General features: G+C 42.9%; 1 protein-coding gene across 3 annotated transcripts in view; it reads left to right on the forward strand.

Moving 5' to 3' along the window:
- LOC125458167 (exocyst complex component 6B-like) overlaps positions 1 to 13,106 on the forward strand; it is a 620,472-nt gene extending 607,366 nt beyond the window's left edge. For all 3 annotated transcript variants that reach the window (XM_048543144.2, XM_059650589.1, XM_059650591.1), the window contains 2 exons: positions 4,168 to 4,280; positions 8,298 to 13,106. In XM_048543144.2, coding sequence (XP_048399101.1) covers positions 4,168 to 4,280; positions 8,298 to 8,430 — 246 coding nt within the window. In that variant the 3' untranslated portion in view covers positions 8,431 to 13,106. The remainder of the gene's footprint in view (positions 1 to 4,167; positions 4,281 to 8,297) is intronic.
- Positions 13,107 to 15,726: the final 2,620 nt, after the last annotated feature.

Below are 15,726 nucleotides of genomic sequence, written 5' to 3' on the forward strand. Positions count from 1 at the left end.
TACAGTTGTACAGGACTTTGGTTCAACCACATTTGGAGTACTGCATGCAGTTCTGGTCGCCACATTACCAAAAGGATGTGGATACTTTGGAGAGGGTGGAGAGGAGGTTCACCAGGATGTTGCCTGGTATGGAGGGTGCTAGCCATGAAGAGAGGTTGAGTAGATTAGAAAGATGGAGACTGAGGGGGGACCTGATTGAGGTCTACAAAATCATGAGAGTTATAGACAGGGTGGATAGCAAGAAGCTTTTTCCCAGAGTGGGGGACTCAATTACTAGGGGTCACGATTTCAAGGTGAGAGGGGAAAAGTTTAAGGGAGATATGCATGGAAGGTTCTTTACACAGACGGTGGTGGGCGCTTGGAAAGCGTTGCCAGCAGAGGTGGTAGAGGCGGGCACGATAGCATCATTTAAGATGTATCTAGACAGATACAAGAATGGGCAGGGAGCAGAGGGATACAGATCCTTGGAAAATAGGCAACAGGTTTAGATAGAGTATCTGGATCAGCGCAGACTTGGAGGGCCGAAGGGCCTGTTCCTGTGCAGTAATTTTCTTTGTTCTTTGTTCTTTGATTTGTACCTTGTCGACGATGAACATGCTCTCAAGAGTCAGAAGGTAAGTTACTTGACTCAGGATTCCTAGCCTCTGACTTGCTCTTGCAGACACTGAAGTTATATGACCAGTCCAGTTGAGTTTCTGTTCAATGGATAAACCACCAACCACCCACAATCCCACTTCGGGATCTTGATAGTGCGGGGATTCATGATAGTGGTGCCATTAAATTTCTGGGGAAGATGGTTAGATTATCTCAATATCTCTTGTTGGAGATGGTAATCACTTGTGTGATGCAAATGTTACTTGCCTTATATCAGCTCGAAACTGGATCTTGCCCAGGTCTTGCTGCATTTGGACATCAACAATGGTGCTGAACATTGTGCAATCAACAACAAACACCTCTGACCTTATGCTAGAGGGAAAGTTATCGATGAAGCTGTTGAAGATGGTTTGGCCTCGGACAATGTCCTGAGGAACTCCTCCAGGGGTGTCCTGGAGCTGAGATGACTGACCTGCAACAGCCATAACCAACTTCCTATGTGCCAGGTATGACTCCATCAAGTGGAAAGCTTGTCCTGATTCTCATTAATTCAAGTTTTGCTGAAGTCCTTAATGCCACATGCAGCCTTGAGGTCAAGGGCAGTCACTCTCACCTTACCTCTGGAATTCAGCTCTTATGTCCACGCTTAAACCAAGGCTGTAATGAGGTCAGGAGCTGAGTGGCCCTGGCAGAACCCAAACTGGGCGTCACTGAGCAGGTGCTGCTTGATAGCACTGTTGAAGACACTTTCCATCACAAATGATCAAGAATTTGTCCTGCATTTTGTGCACAGGACATACATTGGCAGTTTTCCACATTGTTGGGTATATTGCCAGTGTTGAATTGTACTGGAATAGCTTAGCCACAGAAGCAGCATGTTCTAGAGCCCAATTCTTCCGTACTATTGTTGGAATGCTGTCAGGTCCCATAGCCTTTGCACAATCCAATATCTCCAGCCATTTCATATGGGGCGGATTGAATTGGCATCAGTAATCGATGGTAGTGGTAGAGTGGAGGAGTATGCCAGGCCACGAAGCAGAAGATTGTTTTTGAGCACTGTTCTGCTGCTAATGGTGACTCAGAGCCATGGGTGCTGAGTCTATTCGAAGTCTATTCCATTTAGCATGGTGATAGTTCCACATAACACAAGGATTGTATTGTCACTGTGAAGATTGGCTTTGTCTCTGTAGGGACCATGTGGTGGTCATTCCTATTGACACTGTCATGGACAGACTAATCTGATTCAGGCAGCTTGGTAAGGATAAGATTAAGTTAGACATTCCATCTTACTGGATCCCTCATCACCTGCTTCAGACCCAGTCTAACAGCTATGTCTTTTAGATCTTTACCTGCTTGCTCAGTGGTGTTGCTGCTGAACATTAAAGTCGCTCACCTAGAGTACACTCTGTGCCCTTGCCACCCTCAGTGCTTCTTTCATGTTCAAGATGGAGATGTACAGATTCATCACATGTGCGTAATGTATTAAGCAGCAGGATATTTCCCTGTTCACATTTGACGTTATGCCATGAGACTTAAGGGGTGTGCAAAGTTAATGTTGAGAACTCCCAGACAGTGTCTTCCCAACTTTATCACCACCTCTACTGGGTCTGGATGGAATGGAACATGTCCAAGAATGGTGATAACTGGGACATTAAGTGTAGGGTGTGATTTCATGAGGAACTTGACTTTCAATTCGACCCAAGGCCCCCCGATGTCAGGAAGGAGGACTTTTCAGTGCTGTGTTTGCTGTAGCCGTTTCCACTGCTAGGTGGTTCATCATGGTTCACCCTTGAATGTCTGGGTGTCTGGATTAACAGTCCTGTAATGTCACACTGTGCCACCATCTTCCTAAATTATGAAACAATAGCCTACTAGCTTTTTGATGGCGTGTATTCCCATGACTGGAAGTGGCCAGTCTTGCAGTCAGTCATTAAACAAGAAAATTCTGGGAGCTGAAGGCATTGTCGACTGCTCTGAGCCAACTAGTTCAACTGAGAGTCGAGACCCCATTCAAACCACAGCCTGCTACAAAGCAATGTTGGGCATATTTTAAACCTTAAAGTGCTGCAACCTGGTTACGTTTTGCCACTACTTGTTGGAAAATTGGAAGCGTGAGGTGATGCATTTTCATAAAAAAGACATTGAAAGACGATACATAGTAGGCTGTGCAGGAGCAGAGTGACCTGGACGTATATATGCATTTATTTGATTTACTGTTGTACCATGTACCTAAGCACAGTGAGAAGCTTTGTTTTGCGAGTAGTACAAGCAGATCATAGCAAACAAGGGCTTACAGATCATAGGGTGCTTAGATGGAGTAGGGCATACAAGGTTATGGCTGCACAGGAAGTGCACAACATAAGATCAACATTCGATTTGAAATTAGAGAGGTCCATTCAGCAGTCTAATAACAGCAGGGAAGAAGCTATTATTGAATCTGTTGGTGTGCATGTTCAAGCTTCTGTATCTTCTGCCTGATGGAAGAGGTTGGAAGACAGTATTACTGGGCTGAGAAGGGTCTTTGATGTTGGCAGCCTTTCTGCGACAACAAGAAGTATAAATAGAGCCCAAGGATAAGAGGAAAGCTTCCGTGATGTTCTGGGCTGTGCACACAACCTTCTGTAGTTTCTTACGATCCTCAGCAGAGCCATTGCCGTACCAAACCATTGCGCATCCAGATAGAATGCTTTCCATGGTGCATCTGTAAAAGTTGGTGAAGGTCCTTATGGATTTGCCAGATTTCTTAAGCCATCTGAGGAAGAGGTATTCTTGACTGCCAATCTACGTCCAGGACAGGACAGATTGTTGGTTCCGCTGAAGGTGACAGGATGGGTGGAGAGATCAGTTAATAAATCATACAATATCCTGGGATTTAATAATGGGAATAGAGTACAAGAGCAAGGAGGTGATGTTGGGCTTGTACAAAACATTTGTTAGACTTCAGCTGGAATATTATTTACAGTTCTGGTAACTATAGTACAGGAAAGATGCAAATGCATTGGAGAGAGCGTAGAAATGATTTACACAAATGATCCCAGGAATGAGACACTTCGGCTATGAAGAGCAATTACAGAGGTTGGAATTGTTTCTTCAGAGAAGAGAAGGACAGGAGGAGATTTGGTAGAGGCTTTCAAATCATGAACAAGCTGGACAGAATGGATAAGGAGAAACTGTTCCTGCTCATGAGTGGCAAAGATTTAAAAGGAGCAAATGTGACCTCACAAAAGACCTTTTATTCCACACAGCAAAACATAAGCAGCCACAGTGGACCCTAATGATCTGTTTTGTCCTGTACAGTTAAAACAATTTAATAATGAAAGTGTGGTTTCATGTATTAGAGTTCCCTTAATTTTACTAGCAGCCCCTAGTGTCACATATGACTTTGAAGGATGGTCTGTAAAACTGCTGCCTATTTTAGGTTGTTGAAAATTTCCTTTTTGTGATCAGTGTCTCCACATTCCCAAACCTCAACTCCCCCATTTTGGATCAGATGTGACAACGGTCACGTTGTCCCCGCAGCACCAAATACCATCAACAGTCATTCTGATCCTCTTGTCGATTTTGCTCCCACAGCTCCTGGATCTCTTCATCCAGTGGGATTGGTCAACGTACCTAGCTGATTATGGGCAGTCCAACTGCAAATACCTGCGGGTGAATCCAATGACAGCCCTCGCCCTGCTGGACAAGTAAGTGTGCCTTAGGGGTTTCCAGTTTTAAGAAGTGGCTTGTAGGTGAGGGCGATAGCAAAACCTTGTGTGAATGAAAGTTGCTGTCACCGTGTATGGGACAAGGTTTGAAATGGCAAGGTACAAATTAGGATGTTTCAATTTCAACATTTTCGGGTCAGTTAGCAAAGTAAAATCTGTGATAGAATCATAGAGATGTACAGCGTTCTAACAGAACCTTTGCCCCAATCTGTCCATGTCAACCAAATATCTTAAATTAGTCTAGCCCCAATTGCCAGTGTTTGGCCCATATCCCTCTAAACCTTTCCTATTCACATATCCATCCAGATGCCTTTTAAATGTTGTAACTGTACCAGCGTTCACCACTTCCTCTGGCAGCTCGTTCCATACACACACCACCCTCTGTGTGAAAAAGTTACCTCTTAGATCCGTTTTAAATCTTACCCCTCTCACCTGAAAAACCTATGCCCTCTGGTTCTGGACTTCCCTAACTTGGGGGGAAAAAAAGCCTTGGTTATTCACCCTATCCATGCTTCTTATGATTTTATAAACTTCTATAAAGTCACCCCGACCTTTTCAGCCTATCCCTCTTGCTCAAAACCTCCAACACTGGCAACATCCATGTAAATATTTTCTGAACTCTTTCAAGTTTCACAATATCTTTCTTATAACAGGGAGGCCAGAACTGAATACAGTATTCCAAAAGCAGCCTAATCAATGTCATATATAGCCTCAACATGACCTCTCAACTCCAATGCTCAATGCATTGACCAATAAAGGCACACGTTGCTCACTAAAACAGACAATACAAATCAGTGCAACACAGACAAAATGTTTTATACAGCTCCTTTGACATACACTGTCTGTTTAAAATGCATCCTTGATACACCCTCTTCTCTCTCTCTGCCTTTCTCCCCACTCTACATCTGCCACTCCCCATTGCCCAAAGGGTGGTTAAGAAACAGCCACATTGCTGTGGGCCTGGAGTCACACGTAGACTAAACCAGATAAGGACGGGAGATTAGTGAACCAAGTGGGTTCCTCCGACACTTAAGAATGGTCACATGCCCGTCACTAGGCCCCAGCTTTTTATTCCAGAATTTTATTGAATTCACATTTCAACATCAGCAGTGGGAGGGGGTATAGATTTGAACCCATGTCTCCAAAACATGGTTAAATGACCTCCCACTCTTCACTTTGTAAATTCACAATTAACTCACGGGCAAGATACAGGCTCTAAGTAGGGAATACTGTGCCGTGGTCAGGTCAAAACTTTCAGTGAGAACTGGGTGGTATGGTGGATGTAAAATAAGATTGGAATGGGTTGAAGTATCAAAATGGAGGAGATTTGTCAGTTAGCTGCATTTTCAAGAGACCTCAATCTTTGATGATATCTTTCTTTTTTATATTATTGCGGCATTGCAGGATCTCACGAGCGTAAGTATCAACTTCCTGGATACTACTTACTAGCAAACCTTACACTGAAAACAATCAGGCAAAAAACGTCAGTGATAATGGGAACTGCAGATGCTGGAGAATCCAAGATAACAAAGTGTGGAGCTGGATGAACACAGCAGGCCAAGCAGCATCTCAGGAGCACAAAAGCTGACGTTTCGGGCCTAGACCCTTCATCAGACCCTCTGATGAAGGGTCTAGGCCCGAAGCGTCAGCTTTTGTGCTCCTGAGATGCTGCTTGGCCTGCTGTGTTCATGCAGCTCCACACTTTGTTATATAGGCAAAAAACGTTGCCCAGTTTCAGAAATGACGTGAAATTTTCATCAGACATCATTACAGCTGTGAAAACTCTCTCATCATACAATTGTACCTCATGTAACTCCAAAACTGCGGTTGTGTCTGACACCAAGTGTTGGACCAAAACATTAGTTTGAATTGATGAGTATCAATGTTATTTTCTTGAACACTGCATTTATGCCGGCCAACCTAATCTTTTCTTTTCCAAGAACACTTAATGAGAGATATTCCAAAGCCAAACCAGTATTTGCGTAAAGAATTTAGTTTAAAATTTAAGTGTTCTCAGATCTAATACACTGTCGCCATCAAACATTCGCAGATCAGGGACAGATTAGATAAAGGGTAAGGCACTCTCTTAAGCTAAAGTTAAAGCTCTTTGTACTCTTGAACTAAAAGTAAAGCACCTTTGACACTGTCCCCATAAAAACATCCCAGGACGGGAACAGCATGGTGTTGGACGCAGAGTAAAACTCCTTCACATTGTCCCCATCAAACACTCCCAGGACAGGGACAGTACAAGGTTAGATACAGAGTAAGTTAATCTTGCTCCTTAAAAGCTCTCTCTGCACCATCCCCATGAAACACTCCCAGGGTAGTTACAGCATAGGATTAGGTACAGAATAAAGTATCCTCTACACCATCCCCATCAGACACTCCCAGGGTAGGCACAGTATGGGATTAAATACAAAGCAAAGCTACCTCTACTCTTCTAAACTTAATTGAAAGCTCTTTCTACACAGCGCTCATCGAATCCTCCCAGAGCAAGGTAATATACAAAGTAAAGCTATCGCCACACTGCCCCTATCAAACATTCCCAGGTCAGGGACAGCACAGGCTCAGATATAAAGTAAAGTTTCACTACACTGTGCCTATCAAATACTCCCAGCACAGGTGCAACATGCAGTTAGATACAGAATAAAGCTTTCTCTACTCTTTTAAACTTAACATAATTTTTTCTCTACACTGTCTCCAGCTACAGCCTTCCTTCTAGCAGCAGCAAGTCTGTCCACAAGAGAATCTATAGTAACTGAACTAAGGCTCACTTGATAGCTACTTTAGCAGTTTCCAAACGTACAACCTCTACCCCTCTGAAGGGGAGGCAATGCCCTAGTGGTATTATCGTTGGACTGTTAATCCAGAGACCCAGATAATGTTCTGGGGACCTAGGTTCAAATCTTGCCACAGCAGATGGTGGAATTTGAATTCATTAAATATCTGGAATTAAGAATCTAACTGTGATTGTGAATCCATTGTCGGTTGTCTGGGGAAAAACACATCTGGTTCAGTAATGTCCTTTAGGGACCCACAGTGATGTGGTTGACTCTTAACTACTGTTTGGCCAATTAGGGATGGGCAATAACTGCTGCCTGGCCAGTGACGCCCTCATCCTGTCAATGAGCAAAGAAACCTAGAAGGACATTTGTATGCATTTTTGTGCTGTCAAAGTGACACTTGTCGAGGAGAAACCATTCCAAAGGGTTGTTATATTTATTTCCGACTGTGTATTGGTGCATCTAACTGTTTCAAAATGTTAGTGACGTTCAATACTACTGAGAAACCAGGGTGGGCGCTTGTTCCAAAGCTTTTAAAAGGCCCTTCAAAGTTTTTCGAATGGAGTTGAACAACAGTTCTAGGTCACACATTGTCTGCATTTTCCTACAACCAAAGTAGAAACAAGCTCCATACAGAGAGGAATAGTTAAGCTGGGTTGCTGAGAGAGGAGCTGAACTACATTGAGTGGGGATTCATTCAGATGCCAAAGGCATCTGTAACTCACTAATTAACCTATTTTCCTAATCAATCTGTTCAGAGATGTTATTACTCACCTCTGGAGTTAGGGGCCTAAACCCAGGTTCAGAGATAAGGACATTATCACTGCACTACAGGAGACCTTAAACTCAATGATTAATCATTGATTGATTAAAAAATTTCAGGTTCGAGGAGTTATTAGCCTGCTAAATGTTAAAGTCGGCCTTCGAGGAGTGGGAGCTCAGAAGAAATTGTCTGTCATCAATAGTTCAGTGTAACCTTGTGTGAGAAGGAAGGGAGAGCCACGAGTGTTATTTAATTGGTGCTGCTGAGCCAGATTAGAGTTCAGGCAACAACTCCAGGGGCAGTACTGGCTTGGTGAATCTTGGGTTTGTGAAAAGATTGGTGTTGTGCCTATGAGTAAGTGCTGTTTCCAAGAGCCCAGAGGAGTGTAGTCTTAGGAATAAAAGAGGAAGATCTCTTTTAACCACGTACTGTGACTCTCTTTTCTTCTAGAATGAAAGATACCAGCAGGAAGAACAATGTCTTTGCACAGTTCCGTAAGAATGAACGTGACAAGCAGAAGCTCATCGATACGGTGGCAAAACAGCTCAGGAGTTTGATCAACAGCATGTCCCACCAACATTGAATTTGTTCCCATCTTTCACTCCTTCCCTTCTTTCTTCCTCCATCCCTCTTAGTTGCACATATTGCTGGATTTTGGGCAATGTGTCATGATGACCATGGAAACCAAGACCAGTTCATTCCTTTAAAGGGGTGACAAGTGTTTTTTTTTATCGTTGTTGCTTTTGTTTGTTTACAAACTCGCTGTGGAATGTTGCAAACTGCCTCGCAAGGCATCGTGAGGCTGCTGTGATGGTAACGTACAACGGGGTCTTATGTGGCTTTGCTAATCACTTCAAGGACATGATGCCCCCTTTGCAAGAAAAAAAAACACATCTCTTTTTAGTTCAGAGGTTTTCTTAATGGATGAGAGAACTTTGCGCAGCAGTTCTAAGTGAAAATCTTCAGATCCTATGTGAGATTTTATGACCGACAGAAAATTGGAGGGTTCCTTGAAATTCTGGAGCATTGATCCTCCACGTGGACTGCGCAATGAAATAGTTCTCCTTCATCAGCCACAAATCCGCTTCCTGTCTCTCCATTCCACATCCATTCCAGGCCACCCTGCGTTGAGTGGAGCTATACATTAAAACCTCATCACTGCCATTTGCCATCAGATTAACTCATTAACTAAGAGATGTGACTTGGACCAACACCCTTCCAATTGGATATCAAGACTCGTGATTGTCAAAACAAAAATCAGTATACATTCTTTTGTTCATGGTGCCTTTTTTCAATAGTACAAAAAAAGCAAACATTGTTGACATTTGTAAAGGGAATGGTGCTGCCAACAGAACAACATTAGTAGTCATGCAATCAGTAACAGAGATTGCGGGGAGAGGGATTGCCGAGTGACATGGGTGCTGGTTAGTTCAGTTGTCTGGCTAGTGTGTTTGCAATGCAGAGTGATGCCAACAGTGGAGGTTCAATACCTGAACCAACTTAGTGTACCACAATGGGGGCACATTCTCAACCTCTCCTCTCGCCTAAGGCTTCAGCTAAACTCATTCTTTCTAGTGAGCTAGAACCCCAATGGTCCACTGGGGCATGGCACCTTTACTAAATTTTACTGAGTGACTGTAAGGGAGCTAAATTAAAATCAGTAGAGATGCGGTCATAGGGTTGTGTGGCACAGAAACAGACCCTTCGGTCCAACTCGTCCATGTTGACCAGATATTCTAAATTAATCTAGCCCCATTTGCTAGCATTAGTCCCATATCCCTCTAAACCCTTCCCATTCATGGACCCATCCAAATTATTTTTAAATGTTGTCATTGTACCAGCCTCCACTACTTCCTGTGGCAGCTCGTTCCATACACACACCACTCTCTGTGTGAAAATGTTGCCTCTTAGTCTGTCACCTTAAACCTGTGCCCTCTAGTTTTGGACATCCCTACCCTGGGGAAAAGACCTTGGCTATTCACCCTATCCATACCTCTCATGATTTTACAAACCTCTAGAATTATCCTCCGACACTCCAGGGAAAATAGCCCCAGCCTATTCAGCTTCTCCCTACAGCTCAAACCCTCTAACCCTGGCAACACCCTTGTAAATCTTTTCTGAACCCTTTCAAGTTTCACAATGTCTTTCGATAGCAGGAAGATCAGAATTGCTGTATTTTAGTAGTGGCCTCACCAGTGTCCTGTACAGCCGCAACATGACCTCCCAACTCCTATACTGAGTGCACTGATCAATAAAGGCAAACATGCCAAATGCCTTCTTTACTACCCTGTCTACCTGCAACTACACTTTCAAGGAATTATGAACCTGTACCCCAGGGTCTATTTGTTCAGCAACATTCCCCCAGACCCTACCATTAAGTGACTAAGTCCTGCCTCGATGTGCCTTTCCAAAATTCAGCACCTCATAGTTATGCAAATTATCTAAATAAGTCAGTAACACAGGGCACTGGATAAGGCAACTCAATATTTCAGTACCAATCGTGCACAGCTAGACACGGAATGTGCAAACTCTGCCCTTTGGACCATATCTAGTTGGGTTCAGACAGACTTTGTTACGTGTGATACCTCAGGGACCTTGTGTTTTCCCTGTAACAAAAACAAACAAATGTGTGCAGTTCACTAGCACAGAGAATCAGGAAGCTTCTCAGTATTTATCCCATCAGGATTACAGTTCCCATTATCGTATTGCTGTCTCTTGCTTAACAGAGCCAGGTGGAAGAATGTCCACTGGAGGGGATAGACTGATGTATCAACAGCTCAGAACTGAGCTCACATGAGTGGCCTCGTTGACATTTATGTCGAGCAACTTGACTTAGACATCAGGGTGTGTGAGTGTAACCTACCATTGTATCGTTATCACCAGTTTGTCTCTCAAAGTGACTCAAATAGTGGATAAATAAGGAACTTACTGATGAAAGACGAACAAGCACCACAGCACTTGTGACGTTAAAGTGGGAAGAGTTGCAAAGGAGGCAGCTGCCTCAACATCAGTACACTCACCCTGCGTGAACCAAATCTCATTGCAGGATCTGTCTTTCATTAGTATGTGAGATTTCACATAGACTTTCATAGTTCTTGTGATTGTTCAACTTTACTTGTAGCAGATGGAATGCCTGATTTGCAATCACTGTTGACTTTTAAGGCACAGTCAAGTGTGCAGGCCCAGCATGGGTTGAGAAGCAAAATTCCTTTGCGTGTATCAGCTGTAAAATGAAGAGAGTGCCCACTGCTGCTGCAGTGTGAGTATTCCTTCGGCCAGCCCAGCCAAACACTGTAACTTCAAAGGAATTGGAGGGCCAATATAGAGGATCAATGAGAGGAGCTCACAATTACTACAAGAAAATAAGAGTAGCAGCTCCCAAGAGCTAGATTTGTTGTTTCACCCAAGGTTGAGTGGATAATTTACATATATTGGATCATTCCTGAAACACTCCTGTCATTCAGACAAGAATGTGAAATATTGTACAGCAGAATTGCACTTTCACTTCAAGAATATCTACCTTCCAGAGGTAGCAGATGTTGTGTTTGTCCTCTCCGCCTCCAACCCTATCTCTCTGTCTCACCAACTGATCTTGCTGAGAGCTCCAGTTGAGATGAATTCTCTTTGACCTGCAAACCATCAGTTTAGTTGGGAAGAATTAAACTAGCTTTGTGACTGGTCACAACCTGTGACCCTTTTTCTCCTTCAGGCAGTTGAACTATGTGTGGATGAAATTTGGAATGTGATGTCCCCACCTAAAAATATTCTGCCTGTTGACTACTCTCCGGACAGGCTGGGATTAAGGTCGACCTGCTTAGCAAAACTGGACTGCAACAAGAATCAACATCTTCAGGAGAGACGAAATGATGACTGAGGCAAGAATATGCCTACAAGTACTTCTGCCTTGGGACAGTTTTATTTTACTATCAGTAATAATGTTACTGACTCTGAAGGCATTCTCAGTGCTGCTTTTAAGTGTTTCCTTCATCAAGATTACCAGACTGGCACAATTGGTGATAAATCTGAAATTCCTTAAAGAACTGTTGTGACCTCTTTCTCCCTACTGTGAGCAGCATCAGATACTCAATTGTATTAACAAGATAAGCAGGACAAAAATTGAAGTCTATGCTTGTTGGAAGTTGGAGGTTAAAAGGGATAGAAAGCCATAGATTTTACAGTCACCATCTGTTAGAGGTAAGGTTAGTGACTGACCAGATGCAATCTGATTAAGGCCTGAATAGAACAACAACATCTTGTATTTATATAATACCTTTACTGTAGCACAGTTTACAATGATGCTTCACAGGCAAAACCTGGCACTGAACCACATAGGATGGTATTAAAGCAGATCAGTAAAAGACTGGTCAAAGAGAGATCTTACATAGTATTTTTAAGGAGAGGAGAGAGGTGGGAGAGGTTTTAGCAGGATTTTGGAACTTGTAGCCTCCTAGGGATGGCAGTCGAATAACTTTAAGGGCGCTCAGGCCAAAATTAGAAGGAGTGCAGATATCTAAGACAGAGTTGGAGGAGATGACGGGCATGGGAAAATCTGTTATCCACAGATCTGAAAACACTTTGAAATAAGTGTTTTGTTTAATTGAGAATCTGTGGGTCAGCAAGCACAATGTACTGTCTGAACAGTACTTATTGTAACTTCGAACACAGACAACAGAGTTTTGGACTGTCTCAGGATAGAACATGGGAGGAGAGCCATAATGCATTGGAAATGCCAACTCTAGAGAAAACAAAGGCATGGATGAAGTTTCTGGAGATGATCATCTGAGGCAACAGAGATGATGGACACAGTGGGCTGAACGGCCCCCTTCATGAATCTTTCTGTATTGCAGAGATGGAAATAGGCAGTCAAACTGGTGGCATGGAGATGTAGAAGCTCATATTGTTAACTGTGATGCCAGTTTGCAAATGATCTGATTCAGCTTGGGATTATTGAAGAGACGAGAAAAAGAAATATAAGTTTGTAGCTATGAAGAGGAGTTTGAGATGGGGCAGGAGGCGATGGTGTTAATCTTCCCAATATTTGGAGGAAATTTCTGATTATCCGCTGCTGGATGTCGTACACACAGTTTAATAATTTAGAAAGGGTTGAGAAATCAAGAGTGAAGTAGAGCTGAGTATAATCTATGTATGTGTTTCTGACTGACCACCAAAATGGCAGCAGATGAATGAGCAGGAACCCAGGATCTATTCCTAGCATCTCTAGCATAATGGCACTCAAGCAGAAAGAGAAGTCGCCACAGGGGTATAGGGGTATATCTCTAGGTACAACTGGGCAGTCAAGAATGGAACTAAGTGAGTGGGAACCATAGTGAAGCAATATTGGAAGACACAGTGTGGTCAACTGTGTAAAAGGCCCAGACAGATTGAGAAGAACAAGGTGGGTTAGGTAAGAACAAAAACAGAAATTGCTGGAGAAACTCAGCGGGTGTGGCAGCATCTGTGGAGAGAAAGCAGGACCTACGTTTCAGGTCCAGTGACCCTTCTTAAGAAGATGAGAGCCAGGTTCAGAAAGAGAGTCACTGGACTCAAAACATTGACTCTGCTTTCTCCCTACGGGTATCACCAGATGTGAGTTTCTCCAACTGTTTCTGTTTTTGTTTCAGATTTCCAGCATTTACAGTTCTTTTTGTTTTTATTTTGGTGGGATGGTTTAGCTTTGTCACAGTTGGTGAGGCTTTAACATTTTTTTTCTGATTATTGAATTTCAGTACGGTGGCAGGAGTGGAAATCTGATGGGACTAATTCAAAGGAAATGTTCAAGGAAATCTGGATATAGATTTTGGAGGCTCAAGGATTTTGGAGAGAATACTGAGTTGGGTTGGTAGTTTGCAAGTACAGATAAGTGTTCGCAGCAGATTTTAAGGAGAGGTTTAACATCTGAGGGAAGACTTAAAACTGTAAACAGGATTGTAAAGAATGGGGAACGATAATTAAACCCCACAAGCCCCTTTGCCTTTTCACTTTTCAATTAAGCTATTCAGCATAATCGTTCCCAAATCACTAAATCTCTTATTCACCACATCCCTCAATTTCATCCCACTGTTTATCTGAATCTGCTATTCACTTTCTCATTCTCACTATATCCTCAATTATCACTACATCTTCCTCACTACATTTTTCAATCTCTTCTCACCACAAAGCTCAATCTGTCATCACTATTTCTTTCAACAACTCCATTAGTATTCTTCAGTTTTTTCTCGCCTCTTTCAAGCTCTTTCTATCCAATCCCTGAATCTCTGGATCATCATATCCTCTCACTGCATCTCATCGTATACCTATATGCCATATTCCTTCAGAAACATGCACTAATAATATCTCTGTCCGCAGCCCACTTCAAAGTCCTATGCTGGAAACTGATTCCACAGCTTGTTACTTTGGATGACAGCTTCCCACTTCCTTCTCTTCACCCTGATGTAATTTTTGCAACATGCCAACTGGAATGGATTTCTTTATGAACCAGGTTGCCCCTTGACTGACTTTATAATCTTTGCGGTTCTCAGTTGAGTTCTCATTTTTTCAAAAGATGCAGAGCAAGGAGTTTACTGTAGATGCTAATTGGCTGGTTGTATGTTTTCAGGATCTTTCTGTTTTAACATTCATATGCACTAACACTTTTGAGTAAATTACGTTGTTCAGAACACTGCCCACTTTATCACTGTACTTTTTAACGGGCATGCTCAACCCTGCATTCAGGGGATTGAGTGGGGAATGAGGGACAGTACAGCCATAACCTTTATTGTTATTAATATGTTATTAAAAGGGAATATCTAAACACATACAGAATGTACATAATAGAATCTTTTGGTGAACACAGCTTTTAGTATCCTAAGCCACTGTGTAAAGAAGGATACTTGATTTGCAGAGTCAGTGTTGGATTTACTGGTGGTTTCTAAACTGACTGTATAATCATTGCATTACTCGGTGTCATGTCTTACTTATGCATTCCTGGTGTTCAGCCTTTCCTTGGGCTGCTAGGTGGCTACTTTCTGTGTTTTTTATTTCTTGGAAATTGCACAAGTTTTTGTTTTGCACAGATGTGGAATTTACAATAGAGAAATGAACAAATGAGGGGAAATTGTTTTCTTTGCTTGTTACCCATTTGCAAGGTGCAAATTATCATGGGATAAACTTGCTCCTCTCAGTATACAGTACCAAGGGTTGTCCAAAATAAAACTGCTTAAGTGACCAACTCTCTCTCTGCCGTTACTTTCCATATGTCTCGGTCTTTCAACACAGCTTTTCACTAACAACGAAGAGTAATCAATGCCTCAAGAACACTATCCTCCTGATTAAACACAGTATGGTAGCCTAACAATTGCGCTGTTGCCTGCAAGTCAGAAAGAGTGGGTTCAAGTCCCATACCAGGGACTTGACCATGAAAATCTAGGCTGAAACTGCAGTACTGTTCTGAGGGATTGCACCACTGTCAGAGCCCCTGCCTTTTGAATGAAATGTGAAATCAAGAGACCCCTATCTGCCCTCTCAGGTGGACGTATAAGGTACCTTGGCACTTTTTCAACAACAGCAGAGTTCACATGATATCCCGTCCCATTTTTATCTCCTAACAAACATCACTAAAAAGATTATCTTGTGATTATTGCATTATCGTTTGAGGGAACTTAATGTGCACAAATTGACTGCTACATTTCCTGCTATACAACACCACCTAAGTATCAAAAATCTCCCCTTCCCCCACCGCATCCCAAAACCAGCCCAGTTCGTCCCCTCCCCCCACTGCACCACACAACCAGCCCAGCTCTTCCCCTCCACCCACTGCATCCCAAAACCAGCCCAACCCGTCTCTGCCTCCCTAACCTGTTCTTCCTCTCACCCATCCCTTCCTCCCACCCCAAGCCGCACC

This window comes from Stegostoma tigrinum, chromosome 1 (genome assembly GCF_030684315.1).
Source record: "Stegostoma tigrinum isolate sSteTig4 chromosome 1, sSteTig4.hap1, whole genome shotgun sequence".
Classification (NCBI taxonomy): Eukaryota; Metazoa; Chordata; class Chondrichthyes; order Orectolobiformes; family Stegostomatidae; genus Stegostoma; species Stegostoma tigrinum.